This window comes from Lingula anatina, chromosome 9 (assembly GCF_051362555.1).
Source record: "Lingula anatina isolate TDL-2025a chromosome 9, LinAna3.0, whole genome shotgun sequence".
Classification (NCBI taxonomy): domain Eukaryota; kingdom Metazoa; phylum Brachiopoda; class Lingulata; order Lingulida; family Lingulidae; genus Lingula; species Lingula anatina.
In genome coordinates this window covers 648,191-672,683 of record NC_141775.1, presented here as the reverse complement: position 1 = coordinate 672,683, position 24,493 = coordinate 648,191, and the positions used below count along the sequence as shown (strand labels likewise).

The 24,493-nt window shown below is 39.4% G+C and overlaps 2 protein-coding genes and 1 long non-coding RNA gene across 4 annotated transcripts in view; 2 read left to right on the top strand and 1 right to left on the bottom strand.

The window, feature by feature from the left end:
* The first annotated feature begins 2,642 nt into the window (after positions 1-2,642).
* Positions 2,643-7,205, top strand: LOC106167279 (G protein-coupled receptor 157). The gene is made up of 5 exons (XM_013546014.2): positions 2,643-2,986; positions 3,556-4,037; positions 4,786-5,045; positions 5,756-5,968; positions 6,360-7,205. Exons 2-5 carry the CDS (start codon positions 3,584-3,586, stop codon positions 6,642-6,644), a joined length of 1,212 nt encoding a protein of 403 aa, XP_013401468.2. The 5' UTR covers positions 2,643-2,986; positions 3,556-3,583; the 3' UTR covers positions 6,645-7,205.
* Positions 6,790-24,391, bottom strand: LOC106167262 (hephaestin-like protein). Of its 2 annotated transcripts, none has more exons than XM_086995204.1 (18): positions 24,358-24,391; positions 17,701-17,794; positions 17,270-17,511; positions 16,179-16,397; positions 15,496-15,805; positions 15,076-15,182; positions 14,496-14,676; positions 13,831-14,008; positions 13,241-13,343; positions 12,862-13,061; positions 12,399-12,540; positions 11,801-12,016; positions 11,249-11,483; positions 10,719-10,896; positions 9,786-10,147; positions 9,468-9,559; positions 7,265-7,437; positions 6,790-7,132 (listed from the first exon to the last, which is right to left on the bottom strand). In XM_086995204.1, the coding sequence occupies exons 3-18, from the start codon at positions 17,328-17,330 to the stop codon at positions 6,974-6,976; spliced, it is 2,916 nt and encodes a 971-aa protein (XP_086851330.1). In that variant the 5' UTR covers positions 17,331-17,511; positions 17,701-17,794; positions 24,358-24,391; the 3' UTR covers positions 6,790-6,973. The 2 variants fall into 2 exon arrangements, with proteins under 2 accessions (XP_086851330.1, XP_086851329.1); XM_086995203.1 differs by lacking the exon at positions 24,358-24,391 and adding an exon at positions 18,284-18,772.
* LOC106161285 (uncharacterized) overlaps positions 21,486-24,493 on the top strand; it is a 4,804-nt gene continuing 1,796 nt past the window's right edge. The window contains exon 1 of the long non-coding RNA XR_015331014.1: positions 21,486-21,968. This is a non-coding gene — a long non-coding RNA (uncharacterized LOC106161285). The remainder of the gene's footprint in view (positions 21,969-24,493) is intronic.

The following is a 24,493-nucleotide window of genomic DNA, read 5'->3' as shown; positions in this document are numbered from 1 at the left end:
ATAGACATACCTTTGAATATAATCAAACACAGCAGGACATCACAAACAAGGAATCGTTTCAGCACCATGTTGCATTTGATTTCTGCTCGCGGCTTTTGTGGTATCCAATGCCGGTCACACCCATCAACAACGCCTCTTATACTCCTCCGTAGACGATAACAAAAAACACTTTTTAGACAGCGTTATGTTTTTGTGAACAAAATTGATTATGGAACGAAGGTGGCCTTGAGCAATTTGAATGGTGAAGGTTATAGTTGTCAATACTTACATCGATATCTTGGTCATCTGTAAATGAAATAATGGATTGATTTACAATTAAACTACATTTTTGGCCAGCTATTGGTGTATTACTGTGTGCATCGAATCGTACTATATCAAAGAACACCTATTGATGATTCCTGTTTATGGGGCTATTATTTTATTGCCAAGAGAAACAAACCCAGAAAACTATTGAAGAATTTGTTACTAATCCAATCCCTCTGCTTAATAATGTAAGGAGCCTTTTAAAACTGTTTTATGTTACTAAAGGGTCGAATCAGTATTTATGGCAGCAGAGTATAAACTTAACATAACTGGCACAAAAGAAAAACAGCTTGGATTCATGAAATAAGACATTTAAGCCTCGACATATTGATTTCCGATTCCGTTGATGGTGAAAATGTTTGTCATTAACACTTAGTGATGCAAAATCTTAAGTCGCCTTTTTTCCCAACGCACAACAAAAACGTCATTGGAGTTGCAGAAAAATCAATCCCACAATATCTATGACTGATCAATGTACGATTTGCAAATAATAAAAAATGATAATAATACTTTGCCTGGTTTGTGGCCAAGAGGGAGGGGAACAAGGTTAAATGTAGAACTGACAGTAGCTGATATTGATTTCTAATGGAGTCTAAACTGTTTACGACAATAGTGTCATCGACCTTGGGAATGTCACGGCCGGTACAATTCAATAGCATCATGCCACGTAATACTTATATTTGGAATTAGTTATAACAATTTCATCGTTTCAGTATTCTAGATTTTACGACCACAGTTGACATGGTAAAGATTTATTACAGACAGGCACTGTCATATACATACGTATTTATTTTAAATATCGACAATAACGTCAGTTGTAAGTTTGGAATATCTCTTAAATATTTCGCTATCATGTTTTATCCTGGGGGAGGAGGCTAGTTCTGAATAGCCTGCCAATGCCGGACGAGGGGGGGGGAGGGGTGAAGGTCACTCTCTCCACCACCCCCACCCCCTTTATGGTTTAGAGAAATCCCCTTTCCCTGAAACATTGCAAAATAAACCAAGTAAGACAAACCGTGCAATAATTCCACCTCTGCGAACATCATAAAACAGATTTGCCCACGTCTACTATTTCATTCGTGCTCACTCCCCTTTCCCGTTGCAATATCTTTGATCTGCTTTGATAGAAGTCTCTCTTTCTGTCATCTATCATGATTTGGACCTCACACATGAAATTGATATACTGTTCCACGGATTTAAAAGAAAACACACATAAATTAAAGACCATAAATGATGTCACATTTTCTCAGAGATATTTTGTGTTCTTACCTATAACTTTTTCATACACTTGAAAGACATTTATTCTACGTGTACGATGTATCATCGATGTTTTGTATTCATAAAAAATAGACAAAACACGTTTGTTTGGCAAAAGCAATGAATGTGCACTCTTTAGTCTAGTCTAGATATTGTATAAACGTGTTTATTCTGTGCACTATTTACGTAATTTTTACTGGACCCATTAGTTTCACTGTTTTAAAATGTAGCATTCTCCAGTATTTAAAAAAAAAAGAAAATCAACAGTAATAACAAAAGAAATATAAAAAAATCTGAGCGTTGCGCTTGAGGTCATGAGCACGAGCTCCTGATGACTGGCCGATTGGAGCAATTGTGAAACTTTGCCAAGCAGGTGAGAACTACCAAGCAGCCTTATGTGTAAAACATAGAGTTGGTATTCGGCCATTATTTCAAGGTACAACCAGCGACATGTTACCCAATTATCACAGGAATGATTCTTACCGGTGTAACGTGACAGAGAGTCACCCATGATAGAGAGCCCGCTTCCTATTCATTTGTGAAGGTAAACTTCGCCCTAGATTTTGACCTACTTAGGTGAGGCTAACCCTAACCATATTATTTCTGTTACACGTACCCTCAGTTTCGTTACACCACCATTCAACCCTATCTGCTCCAATGGTATTTAAATGCATTTCTAAAAGTGAAATCTTCAATTAAAAACATTCGGATTTATTCACTTTTCCGCTACACTGCATAAATTGAGGACTTTACCGTCTGCTAATGAGTTTGACCAGTTTAATCCCGGAAGTGACGCACGCGCTATGACCTATGATTTTCGGGAAACGATAAGACTAAATTATCAACCAGATACACTGCAGATAAACCACTTTTACTGTAGCGTGTACCTGTATTTACTGTAAATGAGTTATCTGACCCAGGACTTAAGATTATACTAGTTCGGGTATGGCCGTGTCGTCGTAGTTATCAACACTGGTTTTATAGATACCATGATGATACAACGGGAAATGACACCCGTACAGTGTAGCCGCGTCTGCACCTGAACATTTAACAGGCTATATCTGTATTCGCTACCGGAAGTAGTCCCGGCGGTGGCATTTCCTGCGTTGTCAATTATGGAGAGAAACGTGTAGCATCCCTTAATAGCAAAGAGTTTTTTAAAGTTACAATCATTTCCAGTGAGTTTTCAACTGAGCATCACTGCACGCGTGGTCTGACGAGCTAAAATATATACAAGTGCGAATGCACGCATGATATAAATATAGTACGTGAATTTAGATATGTAGATATTCACGTGAGTGTGTGTCATCGAATACAGCGATAGAGAAGAACTAGTTTAGATTTTGGATCAAGCGTTATGGATTGAATGTAAAACAAAACAAAATACAATTCCAAAAGGGGCTTGGATAATCTTCTTAGCTGGACCGTGAGTATAGTATTTGCATGGCAACAATTACCTTAATTCTTTCAATTTTCTGTTTTACTTACTGTGGTAGTTATCATGGCGGAACCATTATATAATTATCAAACAGCTTCGCCAATATAAACACTGGAGATGAGGAGATGATTTTACTGGTCGCAGTTACGTGTAGACCGTTCTCCGTTGGCCGCCTGACTGAGCTAGACTAACAACACAGGCAGCAAAAATTATATTATTGTCACCCCCTCTATTACGCAAAATCCTCAGAAGTAACAGTGCGGTGATCTATGGAGGCTTCTCTTCCCCCCTTCTTTTTTATCATGTCAGTCATAAGTACAGGAAGCAGGAGGGAAATCAGGCAAAAAAAACCCCCACTAAAGATGTGCTTTTTATAAGGCTACAAGGAAATATCGGGAAACAATTAAAGGAAAGAAGTAAAGAGTATGTCTGTATGCCACTATACCTTTATCAACATTAGACTATTGCTCTCTTCAGTGTTGCCTCTCAAACTTAAATTTACAATTACATTTCCATTTTGTATTTTATATTTATATATTTGTATTATTTTATTTCAGGACGCCCAAAATTAACTACACTTTCTGCATGAAAAGAACTACAAAAATGCCATGTGGGACTTTTGCAATCGTCACATATTCGGCCGCTATCATTTCTAGCGTCCTGTCTTGGATCGGCTGTGTTCTTATATTTGTCGCATGGTTTCTATGTAAAGAAACGGGGTCTAGCAGCAGACGATTTCTGTTGTTTCTTACTTTGGCGGACTTTTTAGTGGCTGTCGGGAATTTCATGGGCGCGAGCGCGTCTTTGCTAGGAAAATACAACACCATTGACCAGCAAGATGAAGACTGTGATGTAGATATAGTCAACAACACGTGTATAATTCAAAGCTTTATGTCGACATACGCGTCGCTGGCGTCTTTTTTCTGGAACTGCTTCGTCGCGTTAAAGGTACGCCAGGCGATTCTGAAGACAGATACTGTCCAGAGCTGGTTAGACAGACGAGAGTGGCCGGCACACGTGGTCAGCTGGGGGATACCGCGTAAGTTTTTACCTTAGGCATGTCTCACAATTAACTCACAAATTTCTTGGGTTGATCTAAGGGAGCGTTCCCATAAACCCATCGTACTAGCTGGATCACTCTAACTCTGCGGGGATTTTCGCTAAATTGCATTCATTAAGACTTAAGAGACTTAAATGTTTGGATCGCCTACTCAAGCTGCTTGGGTGTAATTATCGATAGTCAATTACCCCCTTGTAACTGTGTGCCAATAACTTTTTCGCACTAACAGGATCGATCGACCTTAGCGGGGGCAGGGGGGTTGGGTTAGAATCATGGACCGTCATAATTAAATAGCGCAAATCATTACTCACGTACCCGGAGTTGAAGACGTCACTGGGAACTTTACCTTCTACTGTTACCAGTGAATGGCAGAGACATTTTGAGAGTAGAGAGGTAGATTAGCAATGCCATATGAAATTCGGGGTAAAAATCCAGTGGCATGATCTAAGGGACCATTCTCAGACCCTATCGTACTAAATTTGGATCGATCTATCTCCAACGGGATTCAAGCTAAGTTGCTATCAACCTAAGCGGCTTAAATGTCTGTCACGCCTACTGCTAGGGGGTAATTAATTATTGTTTAGCAGCTTCAGTAGGCGTGCCAGACGTCTAAGCCGTTTTAGCTGAAAGCAATTTAGCGAGAAACCCCTTGGAGATGGATCGATCTTGTAAGATCGATCTAGGTATGAGAACCCAGTCTAACTCTCTGTACGTGTGTATTTTCCAGTGGTGATTACCTACCCTCTCCTTGCCACAGGGAACCTTGGGGAGGATCTTGCCAGCATTACCAACGGCTCCTCTATAGCCAGTGGAGGCTGGTGCTGGATACGGTCCAGCGACTGCGACCTGCAATCACAACACGGACAACCCCCTCGATGGCCGCTGGTCATTTTCATGATGACGGTCTCAGGGAAAGGGTGGGAGATTTTGGCCTACGTGTTCATACCAGTCGTTTACTTTCAGATGAAGTCGAAGTTAAAGCGAACGGTAAGGCCACAGAAAATTAACGTGCTAGGTGAAAGTTAGCGTAGAAAATGTAGGGTACGATCGAACCAAGGATCAGGCAATTGGAATAATCAGGGACAGCCTAAAAAGAGGTCTTTGGCTCTGCTTGAGGTCTTTTGAGACTATTAAAACGTGCGAGAATCCGCATGAGGTGGGGTTAACTGTTTAAAAAGGTCAAAACTATGGGCTCAGAAAGCAATACCAAATAAACACGCAAAGAATGGCGAATTTTTACTATTGTGCAACGAACTGATTGTGTTTGTACAGGACTTTCGAGAAAAACGATCAGAACAATATTCATGGATTTATTCTGTCAGCTGTTATTTGTTGCTGCACCGCATCACTCGTCTGCCATTATTTTTTATCCCAAATCTGCTTAAAATCTAGCGAAATCCGTTTGTTTCACGCTTTCAGTCTCTCGGTCATCTAGAGTCAAATTGATTAAATTCATGTCACTTTTTCACCAGATAATTATTTTATCAAGGAGTGGCGTTGCATTTAACAAATTGGGAAACTCAAATATAATCACTATATACAATTTATCACATAACTCTGTTCCGCAAACAATGGTTAAATCAAGCCCAAATATTTTTGAAAAGAGATTTGTGACCTGGAATATATGTAAACAACATCATTCTCTATCTCTAATGCTTTTAAACTTCTATTTGTTTTCAAATGCTTGTATTTTTCAGATCCGTCACACAACAAAACTGTACATCAACAAAAACACCATTGAGGCCGTAAAGAGAGCCGACAGGGTGATGACTCTGGTACCCCTTCTCTTCCTGTGTCTAAGGATATGGGGGACCATACGATTTGTGGCCAATACTATTGTGTGGGTGACACAGAGCAACCCCGGCACCACCTATGAGATTGTTGTCAACCATATATTTTGGTTGTTGCAGGTGAGGATTTTTTTTTTTTTTTTTGGTTAAAAAGTTAATTTATTTTTTTCTGTAGAGACTCAGCGTGTTATTTAACTCATTTATTTTATGTACGTTTTATGCCCTTTTCAGTGGTGGTAATGACATAATTGGTAATTGGACATGTAATGGCACCGTTCTCTTTGGGTGTCAATCATAGCATTTTTACAAGAATACGAACTTATTTTCATTTTATTAGTCTATACGCCACCGTATTCACTTCGTTACACACACACACACACACACACAGAGAGAGAGAGAGAGAGAGAGAGAGATGCACGCACATATTAGTCTTCTTGTAAATCGTAGGTTTTCGTCAACGTTTACACTACCCGTAAGCATTGTTTTACATAAGAATTTCACAATTTCTCAGGCCATAGGTGACAGTGGGCAAGGGTTTGTCAACTGCATCATCTACTGCTTCATGACGACCTCGATACGACAAAAGCTTCTGGAGCGCCTGTACTGCCGCGGCGCCAAGTCACCCGAGAAACTGACAGAGCTCGAACCAGGTGACAGCTTTGCTGCGGACAAACCAGAACCCGAACCCGATAACATACACAAACTGGATTCATCGGATAAGGGGAAAATATCGAATTCTACCGAGAGAGGATCCGGTCACAATGAACAGTCGCCTTTGTTACAAAGATCATTATGACTAGCATTAAGACGGAGGCGAAGTAGACTTTTTAAAGTAAATTGTGAGACTTGTAAAAGCCACATTTAACTTAACATTTTGCCAGATTCTATACACAATTATATTGTATAATAATGCATCCATTATTGAACGATAAAAAAGGATGTAAAGTGCTTACGTTTTATTGAGTTTGATTGTGTGTATCCCACTTGGCTTGCCTTGGGAAGGATTTAACGTACAAAAATATGACTCACAATTTGAACTATAACTTCAAATAGTTCTAAAATGTTCTCACCATTCTGATATCCGGGGTTAGAAACTGTAGGCCTACGATTGCGATTGTATCTCTACTAACACAATCCCACGGTAGAATTGCTGGAAGTGCTGGGGTGCACTGTGAAAACTGTATCCATACCAGCAGCCACGTGATCATCCACGTGACAGTGTACAAACCACGTGCCAGGGTCGTCTGCCAGCATGGTGACCGTTTCAAAGGTTCCAGGGAAAATCTAAAATTAAAATTAACTAAGATCTTCCAATTCTGTACCGCTATGCATATTGAAATAAAAATGATATGTCTTATTCTGACTATATAACACTTGTTAACTTTGACATTTCCGTTTATATAATAATATTCCCACCTCAACTACGTCCCCTCTGTGGGGGGTTTCAGCTCGAGATATAAAGGACTGGGCGTGGAAGTGCACAGTGTGGATGTCTGTCTCTCCTCCCAGGCTTAACAGGTACCAGGCCACCAGATCACACTGATTTATGTCAAAACCGGAATCAAGCGCAGTGATCTCTCCATTGATGACTAACAACAGGGAGAATTGCGTTTATTTATCTTGATAATTGATGATTTTTTACGGATATAATAATGAATGAGAGGTATGATGGGCATCTGACCACATCTCACAGATGTCTAATATGAACGTAATAACTTTATATAAAATCTCCACGGAAAGTCATATCACAGTAATGATATAAAAGGAAAATATTACGGAATAAATAATCCATATTAAAATAGAATGATTATATATATATATATATATATATATATATATATATATATATATATATATATATATATACAGACTTGACATTTAATATGGAATATTTTAGTTTCGAAGGTATACCTAGATAAAAATACGTTCTTTTTTCAAAAAACTCCGATCTCATATAAGATTTGTGAATGTAAAAGTGTGAAGTCAGGTGTGTCACTACCAATTAACTGACTTTCATGCCTGTTGCGCTGCTACATTATGTAATTTGCAGTGATTTAATTGGGTAGTGTTCCTTTGGGCTGATCAAAGCTTGGCTTAGGCAAAGCTTGGTTCTGTCAAAAAAGTATCCATATTTCGGCAACTACTGCATAGAAGAATTTGAAATTTTGCATGCAAGCGGTCAGTTTTGCAGTGCGTAAGATGAGTCAAGTAGTGCATTACAAATTTGTTAATCTAAGGCAGAATGGCGCGAAAAAGACAGACATAACCAGACAGATCATAGCGCCAAACGGAACGGTCCCCACAGTTTTATAGAGTAATGCCCAGACTGATGTACCTACACAGAGGTCACCCCCAATGTATCAAAATTTTACCTACAGGGTACAGGACCCACTGTCTTTCGGGATACGCTGGTGCAACTAAACAAAAAACACTTAGTCCGTTCAGAACGAGGGGTAAATTGCCACTGAAATGCGTTTTTCAAAGTCCTTAGCGAACACCAAACTGGTTTTAGCAGGTAAGAACACCAAATGACCTCCGAGGTACCCACTGTATACAGCAAAACATCGTCGTCTGTTTCTCTAATGAATTGGGGGCCATGAACGATTCTGGGTAGAACACTGAAACTGCGTGGCTTTCTTTATTGAGGTCAGATTTCACCTGTACCGCCCAATTAGTCAAAACAGAGTTTACAGATATCCAGAGGAGGCCTACGACGAAGCATATGCCGGGTCTAAAGTGACAAGGGTGATTGACAGTGTCAGTATTTGGAGTAGATTCCATATTGGTGCCAAAACACCAACGGTAGTCATTGACGAAAACCTGAACCAGATTAAATAAAGGAATAATCTCGAAACCACTTGACTATCATTTGATAGGGGGCACCTTAGGAACAATTCTAGGTTGCACGATGAGGTTGCAGGTTCACACAGAGCACTTTTAATAGCAGATAACTTACAGAACCAAGGGAATGAGCAGCTACCCTGGTCATCAAAATCGCCACATTTGAACCACATAGACAATATTTCGGTAGACCATTACTCACCAATCAACTGCCTACATGTCCTACAACAAAACTGGACCAGATTGGACAATTTTAGACCGATGCCTGGAATGCTAATCCAGATTGAACTCTAAAAACCTACCCCCAAGAAATGCCTTGCCGCTTGAGAGCCCTGGAAACAGCCACGAAGAGGCCAGGCGTAACAACGACCATTACTGTGACTAGCAACTGACATGAGGGTCTTTTGTGGAGCGTATTACCCTTTTACAGACGATAATTTGGAAAATATGGAGATCCAAAATCTCTCTTTTAATGGGAGTCGTATGACATCGAATAGGCAATGTGTTTTTGTTTGCTTCTCTTGCGAATTCCATTAATGAACTGATGTCACAATGACATCAAAGAGATAATTTAAAGTTATTAAAACACGATTTTAATCCTTATTTTCACTTATCAGTCAGCAAAATAGGAAAAAACTGATAAAAAATTATTTCGAAAAAAATATTCCATATTAAATGTCAAGTCTGTATATATATATATAACTTTAGAGACTATTACTTGACTGATTGATAACTGATAAATTGATTCAATTAACAATCGATATTTAACAGTACACACCGTGGAATTTGTTGCTCTCGTGGAAATCCTCATCATCCTTATCCACCGTCAAATTTCTAGGGTTGTTGGCAGCAATATTGTCGTCAAGGTACCTGTGTGCGTGAAATGAAATCAGATTAACAGATTAACACGCTTCCTCTTGTTTCCAACTTACTCGTATAACCACCAGTTTTCTGTATTCTACCCAACGCCAGGTGTTTTAACTGTTCATTTATTGCATTCAACGAGAGTCCCCGCGGAGTTAGGTCGAACTACCTTGTAGGATCGTTTCATTGTGAACACACCAAAAGAGAAATCTGCACTAAGTGCCACACCCACCAGCTTTCTCCCTCGTCCATGACATTCCACAACGTAGCTATCTCTCTGTCAACATCCAGACGTCTGTTGTTTTCATCCAATATCCCTCTGCGGCAGACGATCAATGGCCCGACCAATCCAGTTGAGACGTCTTTTTCAGGATTGACGGCAGAGTAGTAAGCAGACGATATACAATTTGGGTCGTTACTTCCGGGTCCCGACTGCGCATGCACGTACCACGTGTATGTCCTAATGGAATAAGGGGGGACGCCTACCGTAGTATTGGTAGCATCTCTGTATGATTGTCCCTCGGAGTCTTTAGAGTACAGAACCATGTGGGGGTGAACAGAGTAAGGCCGGGAAGCCATGTTATTGAAGACAACCTGAAATATAGACACCATGTGAAATTTAAAACTCGCACTTCGTGTTTCTACGGTAGGCCTATTGTGAAATGTTTTGTTTTTTTTTAATCCTGAAAAAAAAAAAAAACAGCAAAGATACTTGTTCATAAGCAACAGTAAGAAAAATAATCACTTTTGCCACTCGCCCGGCCCCAGATACAAAGGAGCTTGCTTTGGGCTAGATGTCTGGCTTTACATCTGGTAAAAAGTCAGCCTGAGATGCATAGGAAAACACTCAAGTGTTGCTTACTACGTTATCTTCTTATATGTCTTATATAATACCAAGATGGCAAGGTCTGCCTTTTCCAAAAATCGAAAAAGGGCAAACATTTAACAAGCCCAGAGAGGGCCGGACTGGGAATTGACCCAAATTGCACCATATTGTGTGTGTGTGTGTGTGTGTGTGTGTATGTGTGAGGTTGCTTGCGTGCATGCGTGTGTGTGTAGGGTATCGGTATTTTGATACCCCAGGCAATCCAATGTTTAAAACCCCAACTAAAATGTACTATATGCCATAAAGAGGCCTAAAGGTCGAAATAAGTGAAAAGTTCACCTTGATCGTGTCGCCGACTTCGGCTTTAATCATAGGTCCCAAAATTCTAAGATGGCGATCTTCTGAAGTGCGGATCTTTCTCTGTGTAAAACTTCCGTCTGTGTATTCCTTATAGACGGCCTTCTTGTACACCGAACCAAGGAACGGAAAGTCGTCACGAACAAATATATTCATACCACTGCAAAAAGAGATTTAAATGGCACAGGTTTCTAAGCCGTAGATTTATTCCACCATCTAACTGTAAACAAAAATCAATGTGCGTCAACAGGATTATTTTGATTTAATATGAAATCTGAATTGAGAAATGATATATGGGTCTACAGTGCGTTTCGATCGTTATTGTTGCTTTGATATCAATATCTGACGATAGGTATTTATATTTTCCCTCAAACTAAAAGAACATCTAAAAGAATCACAATTCGGTGAAACAGGAAAAATACGATGGATATTTCTCTTACTTCACTAAGTGAGCAGTTTTAGTAATCTCCATTTTTAAAGTGAGCTTAAAATATTGCTCTTTTTCTACTTACGAATAAAAGATACTTCTATTGAAAACCAGATCATATTTATACGGCGCATATTCCCACATCACTTCCTCCGCGGCAATAAAATAGGTGCGCGTTTTCCCGCCACTCCCACCTGAAGATGCCGCTGCTGTTGCTGCTTTTCCCATATTAGAAACCCTGGTGCATGTGGACACTTTATATAATGCACTGAGCCCGGCATTAAAGTTCTCATTGTTACCGTCCACAAGACTCCATGTACCTGAAATGTGGCATTTATTATACACTGTCGTTTCTAAATGGCCACAGTTCTCATTAAAAATCAATTGATCTTTATATAACTGAAAAATGCCATATTAAAGTAAGTAAAGTAGGAAGTAGTAAAGTATAAACACATATATCTAAAAATTAAGCATTTGCATGATCTTCAACACTCACAGCCACATGATAATGGTAACACCCAGACCCAATAAAACAGAAAAATATTCACATGCATTTTTTTGCAAACCAGTAGAGATATATACATGTATGGGGCGCCTGAAATGCACTTGACAAAAAATGATAATACAGTTGCATTACCTGAATTAACTGGTACCATTTCCAACGTCTCCGAAGTTCCAGGGAATAGAAAAACCGAGTCCTTAGTATTGCCACCAAACCGCAAGAAAGTATTTCCGTTAAAAGTGGGCGTGTGCATATCCAGTAAATTTCCCACCGATAGAAGGCGCCAGGTGACATGTTCTCCGACACATGTACTCAAGAGAGGCAGGTTCCCAAACGAGAACCCATTGATGCCTGTACATTATGAAACAGACAAAAGATTATAATTTATTTATTTTATGATTGTTATCTACTGATCTGCACACCAATGGCGATCGCGGCCTTTTTAAAATATTGAAGTGCATTTATTCCATCTCTAAGAACACGTGATCAAAATGACAAACTTCTGTAATCAAAGGGGATTTGGTTGAAAAGGAAATGCACTAGAGGGCAGTACACTCATTAAGAGTAAATATCATGAATATGAAAAGTATAAATTTTTGATAAATGTTTACCTTCTTTTAGCAGAATATTGTTCAGATTTGTAATGTCTGCACACAAATTAAAAAATAAACCGAAAAGGCGAAACTCTATTTCTTCAAAATGAACATTAGATAGATGCCTTCAGTTCAGATACCTCTCATTATGTTGGACTCTTCAAAATCAGCCGGCAGCTTGGCACCTGGTTTCAGTCGAGTAGATTCCGCCATATTCTTCTCTATATACCATGACTGGTTCTCGTCCGTGGCGGCAAATAGAAGGATATAATCCTTGCCGCGCTATGAAAGAGAAAATTATTCTTGAATAAAACAGATTTACGCCCGAGACTTGGACCACCATTAAAAGATAGAGTACAGTGGACAAATGTGGAAATGTGTAATGATTCTGATTCACCGAGACAGCATTTGGGTCAAGGCCATTTGACAAGGGTACAAAACAATTTTATTTTTCATCGGCACTAAACCTGTCGCTTTGGTCTCAAAATTTTACACAGCAGTTAAATTAATAGTAGACATATAAGTTTGGCCATGTACAACTTTTACGCACTACATGTATTTATAAGACTGCACTCAGTGTACACTGGTATGTAGATGCTCTACCTGTTTCAGTGCTCCTTTTTTACACACCACAAGCGGCCCCACCAGTCCCGAATACATGTCCCTCACCGGGTCCACCGCGGACTGATACGTGTACGTGATACAGCCGGTGTCCTTTGACGTCGGTGCGTATGAATCAGGCACTGTCCACGTGTACGTGTATGTTTCCCTGGGTGCCACGCCTACGTTACCTTTGCCTTTATCTGAGGTTTCGAAAGTAGAGGAATGGTGAAATGTTTTCCATATTAATCGTGTTATGCAGTAATGATTTCACAAATGTTATTTGCCAGCAGACAAATATGTATCTAAAACCGTCACTTACAGCGTGCAAGAAAATAATCATACATAAATATATAAAAACAATATTCGCAATAATCCCTACCCTTTCTGCCATCAGAGTAATCCTCCCCTTCGTTGTCCTTCGTATACCGAACGCCCCGGGGGTGGATATTGTACGGTCTAGACGCCATGTTCTTGAAGACAACCTGAAGAGAAAAAGAACAACAAAATGTACTAGATGTGTATCTAGATGTAGATGTAGATGAAAAAGTTGCACTGAGATGATAGAGATGAAATCGCCCGGGTAGATGGTATTTAGACATTTTTTACATTAAAACATTAAGACCGTTTTTTCATTATTATTATTTTCACATTATGATCATTATTGTTTTGAAAGAATGGCTTTGAATTTACTTCCTCGGCGGTTTGACGTGAAAATAAGCCATTTTTACTTGTCCCTCCGTGATAAACTTTCTCTCTATTTCTTTCGAATTTACTTCCATAACAGAAAAAGGTTATCAATGCACCTCTTTTCAGCCCTTGTAGACAAAACTGGTTGGACAAAAATGTCGATCACAGAGGGAAAAAAAGGAGAACAAGATGAAGTACAATAAGACAGCGAAATGTATAACACAATCAAAAAGCACACGATGAGTTCCACTAAAATCTGAATGGATGATATAAACTATCTACTTTTATAGTATCTCCAACTTCGGCTTGAATGACTGGACCCAGAAAACCCAGGTACTGCTCAGCTGCAGATCTGCTACGTTTCTTAGTAAAAGAAGCATCTTCATACTCGTGGAATCTCGCCTTCCAGTATTTCCCGCCAATTTTGACGTCGCTGTTTTCAAAGTACATGTGGGAGCGGCTAGATGGAAAGAGAATTATGTCTTTACAGCTCTGATCATTTTTAGTAATGTATCGCAACTAAAGAAATTGAAAATGAAATGGAATTCCAAAATTTTTGATCGACGGCTGTCTCTTTAATGTAATTATTAATAATTATTAATATGTAATTATTCATAATTCCAATTATGGGCTATCTGAATCTCAGTTTAAATGATAACATCGCTAACAAGTTTTAACAATACTTTGCTGGTCAGAATATGATAACAGAATTGTCCATGAGCCAAAGTACCATACTTTAAATAATAACGCAGCAGCTTTTTTAATGTGTGGATGTGTGTGTGTGTGTTTGTGTGTGTGTGTGGGGGGGGGGGTTAACTTTTTTTAATTAACTTATCAAGTCATCAAATATATATAAGAATGACCTGTGATGAAGCAAATAATAACTACCCTCTTCTTTTCCGTTCAAAATGCAAAATGCTTTGGGCATAACTATCATTTAAGTTTACCTCCCAGGTGAGGCAAGGGGCGGTGAGTTCCTCTCGTATTCGTTTCTACCGGATGGACCATAGTCCCACACACCTTCCTCAGCGGCTATGTAGTATGTCCTCGTCTGTCCTCCTAGCTGCGCCTGGCCTTGTCTCTTCGCACCACATGATGAAGTCACCCTCAAAAATGCCTGCTCTCCAGCTAGAAAAACAAAAAAATTAAAAATTGAAAACATTCTTTTACCACCAAAGGTGCGTTTATTGGAAGTCGAACTAGTAAGGAACTCTCCGGATATGAAAACGTAATCATTTAGCCCTGTGACTCTAGATTAGAAAACAAACTAATGCAGTGGGAGCGAAAAAGAAAAACGAGAGGTATTTATAGTTCTAAAGTAATTATATTCCTCGCATAAAAGTTGTTCAACCAATACAAAAAAATGGAAGAAAAATCACTATAATCTAGAGTATACTGGTGCGGAGTATTTCAAAACATAACCACGGCTAAACATGAGAGTAGACACACAAGGCGCTTTCTTGATAATATCTGAAGGTATCTGATGACCTGACAATTTTTTGAAGCAAACTATACTTGGATACTAACCTTCATAATGGTCTGACATCTGACACTTGATTAGCCACGTTCCGGGCTCACTAGGAACCATGGTGGCGGCGGCAAACTTTGCAGGGAATAACGCCACGATGTCAGTTCTGAATGCCAAAACAGTTGTGTATATAACAATCTTAATATTTTCAAAATATGTTTGATCCAAGAGACTAAGATACGTGTTATTCAAGAGTTGGAAGACATGGGTTAAGCCCTTCTGGTTTCTAAAATGTTAAATCTCAAAGATTAAATGCTCATTTTTAAAAGGGTTTTTGGTGACTGTGCTGTTATGCTAGGGCCAAATTGTTTTAATTTATAACACTGTCATCCTAATTCGTAATTCTTAACTACTTTTTTATCATAATAAAAACTATATGTTTTTTTTTTTGTGTGTGTGTTATAACATATTGGGCCAACCTGTGGTGGTTATACTCCAGTGTCTGTCCATTGAACGACAGAGTATGGATGTCTCCCTCGTTGCCAAGGCCAACAAAGTACCAAGCAACCTTCTCGCCGACGCAGACGTCAAGACCTGGCACGTTGCCATAGATACGCCCATTTATGGTATGAAAGTGAAGCGCTTCTTGGAAAGCCTCGTTTTCGGGATTGACAGCTCTGTCGCCGATATTTTCGTCCAGATACCAACTTGTGTATTCGTTAATAATGTGGGATAAGAGCAGATACTCTTTGTCGACGTCTTTGCGTTTATTATTAGCATCAAGCGTACCTTAAGATTAAATACAACCATTAATGATATGATGACGTTATATGTTGGATAGATTCAAAAAGAGTTTGTTTTTCAAACATGCTTTACAATTAAAATATGGGATGTATTGGTGAGTTTGATTTAATAGCGCCTCTCAACTGCTACAACAAATGACGTATTCTTAAAAATCGTACATATTTGATTTGTCAAAACATGTCTTTAGAGAAAATTACAGTTGTACATCACGTGAGTTCTGTTGAGAAAGTCTAACTCCATGTGTACATGTAGACATACGTCAGTTTATTTATTTATTTATTTATTTATTTATTTATTTATTTATTCATTTATTTATTTATTCATTCATTTATTTCGATGATTTGAACATTATACCCACCCGGTCTGCAGATTAACAGCAATCCTTTAAGGCCGGCCGCCACATCTCTAATGGGGTTCACGTGTGAGTGGTACACCCAGGGAACGCAGTTTTCATCACCAGTAGCGGGCTCCCCTTTCGTCTCTGATCGCAACAGCCAGTCCAGTCGGACCACTGTCCCCGGCCTAACACCGTCGTCCAGTTTGTCTTGACCACTGGTGCCATCTATGTAGAGAGCTCCTGAAATCATAAAGGTTGTGACCAATATGTAGAAAACGTTAATATGTAAATGTATTTCTTATTCAATTAAATACAAAGAATGTGATTCTCATGTTCTAGTGTCAAGAATAAGACGAGCTTCATCACAGTTAGTAGATTAGCGTATGTCATATTTAAAACTAAGTAAAAAGGGAGCGAAATCTGATAATCCGCTTTGGTGTCAACGCAGGGGACCAAACAATATTTGGACATAACAAATACGTGTGGATGATACGTACTGAATAATTGGATAGGCTTATCTAAACGCTGAAATAGAGCATTAAGGGATGGGTATTGGTATCCGCTATATGGAGCATTTCCGCCTATTGCTGACTTTTTCGAAACCTGACAAGCTAAAGGGACCGTTAAGATGAATTAAGTCCACTTCTTACTTAAGTCTAACTTCATATATGTTTAAAGTAATCTTGCCCGTTTAAGATTACTTTAAACGGGCAATATTACTGGGCCACAGGTCTTCGATGACATGTGCCGCGTTCCCACGCCGCTTTGATAGGTACGCGTGTGTTTGGGATGTTTGAGGACAGCGCCACATTTCTTGGGTACTCTTGTCGATTTATCCTAGTCAGTGCCCGGACCGTGTGGTCACAAGTAACTTACCTAGGGCACATTCAGATTCACATTGACCCGCGTACTAACAGATCCTTGGATCAAATATGGCCGACCCACTTAAAAGCTTGTCGCAAAATCGACTAATAGGCAATGAAGAGATTTCCCGGGGAGTTACGAGGTAAGCTTTCATGTGGGTCGACCATATTTGATCCACAGATCCTTTAGTCCGCGGATCAACTTTTGTTGTGAATGCGGCCTCAGTCAGGACGCTTCAAGATGATTACCTTCGTGTTTTTTCAGGTAGGCGGCACCGTGGGGATGCATCGAGTACGGACGCGAGGCCATGTTCTTCAGGTAGACCGTGACGTTCTCTCCCTCCTCGCCGCGGATGATGGGCCCCAGTACACCAAGGTGGGGAGGGTGGGGCTTCTGCTTGCTGAAACTGGAGTCCTCATACTCCCGGTAGACGACCTTCTTGAAAACTTTACCCAGGTATGCAGAGCTATTGAGGTACTTGTTGGCAGCCCTGTTCACAAATAATTAATTAATTAATAATTGAAACACAAAAGAAGTTTTGCCAGATAAAAAAGTTTCTGAGACGGTTTATAAAATGACATAAGTCTGACTATTTTGTCAATTTGAGTCGGCCATTAGTACGTTAAAATATTCTTTCCTTTAGAAAGATAATCTAGAGTGTAAATGTGCATGTGCTCACTTGTCTAGTTTCTGGCTGACCAGGTTACCATTTGGAGCGTAATCCCAATATGTCTCCACGATGCCAACATAGTAAACTCTGTGATGACGGATACCTGAAATACCTGTACAATTTTAGTTCAAGTTGTGTTTGAAGTGTTTGAAGTGTTTGAAAATCCCCTACAGAATCTACCTAACTTTTTTTCTAAATCAAAGTGCAATGTTAAAGGGATAGGCTTTTTACAGATGAATCGATTTTTGTAGTCAAAGAACAGAATTGCTTTTTCACCTATTTGATGACAAATCTTAAAAAATTGTTCGACTAAAACACCAAAAGCTTCTTACAGCCAATGGTTACAGCGAGGAAGTTCTTTTAACATATTTTAAGGCCATGCTGGAGGATAAATCAAAATGCAGTGCTAAGTGTTTAATTATTCTTCATTATCATCATCGATTTTTTTCTCTTCTTCTTCTTCTTTATCATCATCTTATTATTATTATTATTATTATTATTATTATTATTATTATTATTATTATTATTATTTTGGATGGGCTAATTCCTATAACTGATATATTTTAGAAAAATAAAGACGACATATTTCTACCTGTTTTGGGGGAGGTCGTAGTAGTAGCTGCCGTCACGGGTTGAGGTGAGGGTTTTTCACTCGCGGCTGGTTTCACGGTTTGCGATCCTTTACACTTTGTGTATTCCTCCATTAAATAATCCAGTCGTTTTTCAGCCAGTCGAATCTCAAGCTCCAGGCGCACGAGGTCGTTTCCTGCGCTTTGCAACTGTCGTCTGCCGATTAACGTTTGCCCGGCGATGGCTCCAACAAATGACGGGCACTCCGCGTGCAGAATCTGAGTTAAATCTTCTATCCAAAACAAAAGATGGGACAGCTGCATTTTCTTGTCGTAAACATCTTTCGGGACGGTTGCACCAGATACTATTGTATGAAAAGTTAAAAGCAGAACCAGTTTTGGTAAAACAGAAGACAACGACGACTTACTATCGCGAGTCATCGTGGGGTTTTGTCAATGCTGATATGATATCTGGATATCACCTAAACACATGCTTAGAGACGGGGATTAGGCTAGCCAGGTGTGACAAAACTGAGGGTCCTTGTAACAGAAAGTCCGCCCTCCAGTTAGTTATAATGGTTAGGGTTAGCCTGAGCTAAGTGGGTCAAAATCTAGTGCGAGGCTTACCTGTGCAAATGAATGGGAAGCGGACTCTCTGTCATGGGGGACTCTCTGTCACGTTACACCGGACACAATTATTCGACGTTATAGTGGACAGTCTTTCAGTTGGACGTTATCAAACTTCACTCGGTGTAAACTATATTTTCAACCTTTTATAATTATTTATTTGACCTACATGTGTATTGCTGTACTTTGAACAAGTATATAATAAACTCTGTCAACAATAAAATGTTATGAATGCTCATGAACCATGAAAAAATCACAGAATATTACTGCCAAAAAATGTAGATATCTTTAAAATCTAGTAGATAGTAAAGGTATTCATCCCAGTATGTTGTTGTATCAGGTAACTGCGTGACGTGCGGGAAGACCAGAAACTGTGTTCATTTCCTGTGGCCTAAATCTTGCACCCAGTGGTTTTGCCAGCCAGGTGTCCTTGTTCTCATTATACTAATACTCGCAGTGAGGGGTCACACATTTCGGGGTAAGGGTCAACAAACTATTTAAAAGTATTTCTTGGATAGTGGTGTTCAATAAAAGTTCATTTTATACATATGCAGTTATCATATACAGGGGCGTAACCAGACCTTTTAAAATTGTACGCACAGATTTTGAAAATTCTCAGGTACGATTATATTCCGTGAAAAATACACTAAATTTATGGAGAATAATATCATGGTTGGCTCAAAAATTGTACGCACAGTGCATCCGTGCGTATGCCTGGTTACGCCCCTGATATAAATATGCATGTACGTATCGTGCATTGTGTATTATAGGTCTTACACATCATTTCCCTCTTCTTCCCCCTCCCGCAGTGGCCATTGACTGTGATGTCGGGATAATCTGATATTCACGTGTATGATCACCATAGAGACGGGTACGCGTGCACCATTCCATAACGTGCGCACGTGCATGTACATACACTGTATGTTCACAAACACAGAGAGACAACAAGAGATGTGCAGACCTTCTGGTACATGTGCATGCATGCAGTCTACCAATAACGTGAAATCCACATGTAATAGTGCTACACGCAACATTGGTAAAGTGTAATCAAACTTTGAATTTCTCTCTCTCTCTCTCTCTCTCTCTCTCTCACACACACACACACACGCACACACACACACACACAAACTCGCATACACAAACACACTCTAGCTCATACAGCTCATTTCAAAATTCGACTCTTGATTCATACCGTTCAGTTGGCAAACGACAAACCCTTCTCAAGCATGCCTTGAGGTCACATGCAAGGCGCGCGTTACTTATTTAAACTCCTTTGGAATTAAAATAATTTAAACTCTCCTCTCGAGAAAAATAGATTCAATGGCACTGTGCAGTGCTGACCTTGAAAAGCACTCAGATTACGCAAACCTCAGCAACCTCAATTCTAATTATTATAAATTAACCATTTAATTAGTGAATGGATCACCTCTAAAATTTTAATGGCCGTTTGTTATTTGATTTCCTCCCGACAACAACAACAACAACAAAAAAAAAAAAAAAAAAAAAAAAAGAAAAGAAACCTGATCCATTATAATACATACGAGAAGCAAGTTGAACGGCTAGCCAAATGACATTAGGTTAACATCATTGCTAGTCCTTATGGGAAAAAAAGGGCTTACGAATCGCTAACCCGATCAAATTCAGTTTTATGGAATGTTTTGCTCCAATAATTCACCACTTATGCCTTTAACTAGTAAACAAATACTATTAACGTAGCTAAAACACACACCAATGATTGGCAGTCTCATTGTACTAATCTAATTAGATGTTATCCAACACTAACGGAAAACAAATTCTGTCGATATAAAAGACAAGAGGCAATAGCAAAACAAAGGATTAAGTGAGCTAATACTTAATGATATTCCATAAAGAAACTCCCGTGGGGCTTCAATCGAGCGACGCTGATAATTATACGGCTATTATACTAATAAAGAGATCGATATTTATGCGAAAGGGTCGAGTCTCCTTTTTAGTGTAATCGTGAGAGTTTCATTTGATTACGGATAGATTTTTTCTTTGTTTAAGAGCTGCGGTCGATGGTGTAGCTCTACCGCCGTGGATGTAGTTTCACAGGTACGTAAATTTGATATGGAGTCTCTTCGGCATAGTTCACGCGTTATGGTGACTTTAAAACACACAGGCATGTTAATTATGGAATAATTTTAGTTTTATCGAGGAAGTCTCTTAAACCGCCTTGGTTTTATGAAAAAAAACTCTACTTAATTTTTTGGAACATTTTGCAATATACTTATTCGCGTAACATCTCCTTCGTTGAATGAATTAATATTTTAATATTTTCATTTAATGCTCCTCATTCATCTTGTTTACAGATATAATTTCATTTTAATCGCGTTTGGCTTCTTGAATCTAATCTAACCAGTGACACCTACTCATAGTCATGTCTCTTGTGCCCAAAAGGCTTTTATTCGTCGCTCTGCCGTCCATTCGTCGCTATACCGATACAAATGTATAGCCCGATTTATAATAAAGTATCATAAAGATAAGGACATCATGTTATGTAACTCTGCCCAGTCATAAACAGTGGTCGTAAACCTGAACATCGTACGTGCCTACTCTCTGACTGCAGGGTAGGCTATAGTAGTCTGTTACATGAATTCTGTCCCACAGTGTGATTTTATAAGTATTTTAGTGGGGCCCGGATATCAGAGCATAGTCCATGCCCAACAATAAATACCCTCCAGTCGCGGTTAATGACTGTATTAAGATATCTTCATTTCCAAAATAGTACCAGTTAACAATATAGTTTCCTGGTTATCATCGCAAATATTTTTTAATATAGCACACTGGCTTAAGTTGTTGACTCAGTGAGGCTTGCACAGGTATTTGTGAGAAGAGACAAAAGAGAATACTCGACTGCCGAAATGATAGCTGAGATAAATAGCTTGTTCCGATAAGGGCGAATGACATTGACATCGATGCTCTAATTATACCCCCCACGCCCACAAACAATACTCTCGTGACAAGAGGCCATTCGCGGAGAGGGGGGAATCAAAACAACAGCTTGCTAAAGGGATAGTTGCCCATTCCACAGCTGAAGTTCAGGTTGACACGGAGCAGTAGGTGAGACTTAAAATTTGCTGTCGTAGTAAATATTTATTTAAAGTTTCAAACATTCAGGCTAAGCCTGGTCGCTTTTGTGTTAATGAGTAAATGGTTCCGTGTGTCTGTGTGTGTGTGTGTGTGTGTGTGTTTGTGTATTTGTTTGAATGATTTTCCAAAAGTCAACTAGAGTGCGAACGAAAAAAATATTCCTTCAAACTCGGCACGATCACTATCTGATTTTTGCCAAGATAGTGCTGCAGCTTTGTGATTTAATTAGTAACGAAATGGTCGGAGAAGGCAAGCAAGATTGAATAGGGCCATTTTATTCGCAGAAGACCTATCCACCTATTCACATTGTATTTACTCCACTGTATTTCTGACAGCAATCTGGGTAATGAAGTAAGACTGCGGAATGTATATTTACCTGTAGCACGGTTGGTCGATAATAAAGACATGATGAAGTCCCTTCCACCTGTTATATAATGTTCTTTCAGCACGGTGGGGGAACACAGGTTTCAAATAAGTCATACACCTGTAAATGTGAATCTTAAATAGGGTTTTACTAGTACATAAATCATAGGCGTAGGAGTCGGAGGAAGGCTACAGCTATGTGTGTGTGTGTGGGTGGCGGGGGGGGGGGGGGGGGGGGGGCGGGGGGGGGGGGGGCGAGGCCCTTGAATTTTTTATACCAAGTCAGTCCTAAGCGCAGGATGAGGTCGGGCTGTGGGGTGAAGAGTCCCTGTCTATTTGAAATACATGTAAGGACCTTGTCATTGCCGTTACTCCCCACCCCAAAACACACATAAACACACAGACGCACGCAAACACACAGGCACGCGCCCCATGCAAATATGCATGTACGTGCGCACTCACTTCTTTATTAATGCACACCCACCACACACATTTAAATAGCTCCACGCACGCCTGATACATATGCGCGTCTCTCACAGTTGGTGTAATGACCCTATCAGTAACTGAACAAGCTCAGGTGTAGTAGCTCCAGGTAGATAATTAGGCAGCTGACCACACGTCTGTGTTGGCGGCTACTAATTACAGTCACCAGAGCGTGAACACGTCAACACAAGGACCCTGGTGTCACGTTGAGTTGGCAGCTAGGACAAGATTGTACAGCACAATTTAATACATGTGCAGTGTACATGTACAGCACTAGATCTGAGGTTAGAAATATCTGCTACCATTGTAAAACGTTCGCAGCTACATGTACGTTGTACTAGTACTTACTCCAGGCTAAAATTTGACCAGGAATTATTTACAGGTAGCTTTATTTTAAAGGTAAGGATGGATCAATAAGTTAAAATGTCGTTAGCTAAATCTAAATTTTATCTAGGTTCTATTCCATTATATCTACGTTCTATACGTAAGTTTCGCGGTAAAATAAAAGTCCGCTTCCTTAGAAAAAAAATCCTTATCTTTGAAAATGTTGGCTTCCAACCTAGCAGTTAACAAAGACCCTCGTGATTTTACCGCATGTAACGCAGTATCAGATAGTTAATACAGTAATAGCATTGTGTGCAAGTTGAGATGTGTGATGCAAATGTAACTCATTTGACCAGGTGAGAAATTATAGACTTGCAGAGGTGCTTTTTGGGGAGAATGAGATGCATTAACTGAACCTGAACAAATTAGTTCTTGGGCCGTTCTCATATTTTAAACTGTAATTTACGGTTAGACCACCTCAGAATTTATATTGAACATTTTATATAGGAAAAACTAAGAAATAAAAAGGTAAGTGAAATAAATATAATATTAAAAACATGATAGACGCACAGGTCTGTAGAAAAGGGGAGTTCGGGGGTGGGTGTCAAACGAACCTCTCTTTTCGCTGAATCTTATGCGCTCTGAATTAAAACTTTATTTAGATCTAGGTTCTATATGACGTTCTTCAAGTATGTTCGACTAAGAAGGTAAAATGGTTTGTTTATTAAAAGATCAATAGCCCCTTTTAAAATTGCTAGCTTCGGACCTGATGTAGCTTAGAGCACTGAAAAAGGGCTCTTCGCAACTAGGTGTGTAAAACAAAAGTGACTTCACTTAAGATATGGAGGTGAGATTTCAAACCGAAAGTCATTAAATCATCTCGCTCAAGCTGAATCAAAAACGTAATACGGAAGCTAAGATCAACTAGATGCCATTTTAACCATAGACAGATGTTAAAATAAATCCTGGCATCCAGGGAGCATCTTTACGTGATATCCTATCACAACGTTATCCTTTTCCTCTGAAAGCTGAGCAGATGTTCATAAGTTAAATGCACCGAGTATACGCCGAGGTGTTATAATGCCTTGGAGCGACCACGCAAAACGGAAGTCTGCTCAGAAAAATAAAGATCGATTTTCTCTGCAGAAGGCTCTTAGTAGCTCGCGTTTATATAAGCTGTGTTGCCTACCTTTCCTTGCGAGTCTTCATTGCTGTTGGAAGCTCATTTTGCTTATTTAGTGAACGCCAAGAGTTCCATCAAACATTAGCAAGGTAGATGCAGTGACATTGGTTAAGGATGTTATACCTGAGTTTGCTTATTTGTA

Excerpts from the sequence above, each read along its gene's own strand:
- LOC106167279 (XM_013546014.2), top strand. The coding sequence starts at position 3,584 with ATGAAAAGAACTACAAAAATGCCATGTGGGACTTTTGCAATCGTCACA. Across the intron at positions 4,038-4,785 it reads GGTCAGCTGGGGGATACCGC|TGGTGATTACCTACCCTCTC; the intron begins GTAAGTTTTTAC and ends TGTATTTTCCAG. Across the intron at positions 5,046-5,755 it reads AGTCGAAGTTAAAGCGAACG|ATCCGTCACACAACAAAACT; the intron begins GTAAGGCCACAG and ends TGTATTTTTCAG.
- LOC106167262 (XM_086995203.1), bottom strand. The coding sequence starts at position 18,701 with ATGACTCGCGATAGTAAGTCGTCGTTGTCTTCTGTTTTACCAAAACTG. Across the intron at positions 11,484-11,800 it reads AATGGTACCAGTTAATTCAG|GTACATGGAGTCTTGTGGAC; the intron begins GTAATGCAACTG and ends GCCACATTTCAG. Across the intron at positions 7,438-9,467 it reads CGAGAGCAACAAATTCCACG|TCATCAATGGAGAGATCACT; the intron begins GTGTGTACTGTT and ends CCCTGTTGTTAG.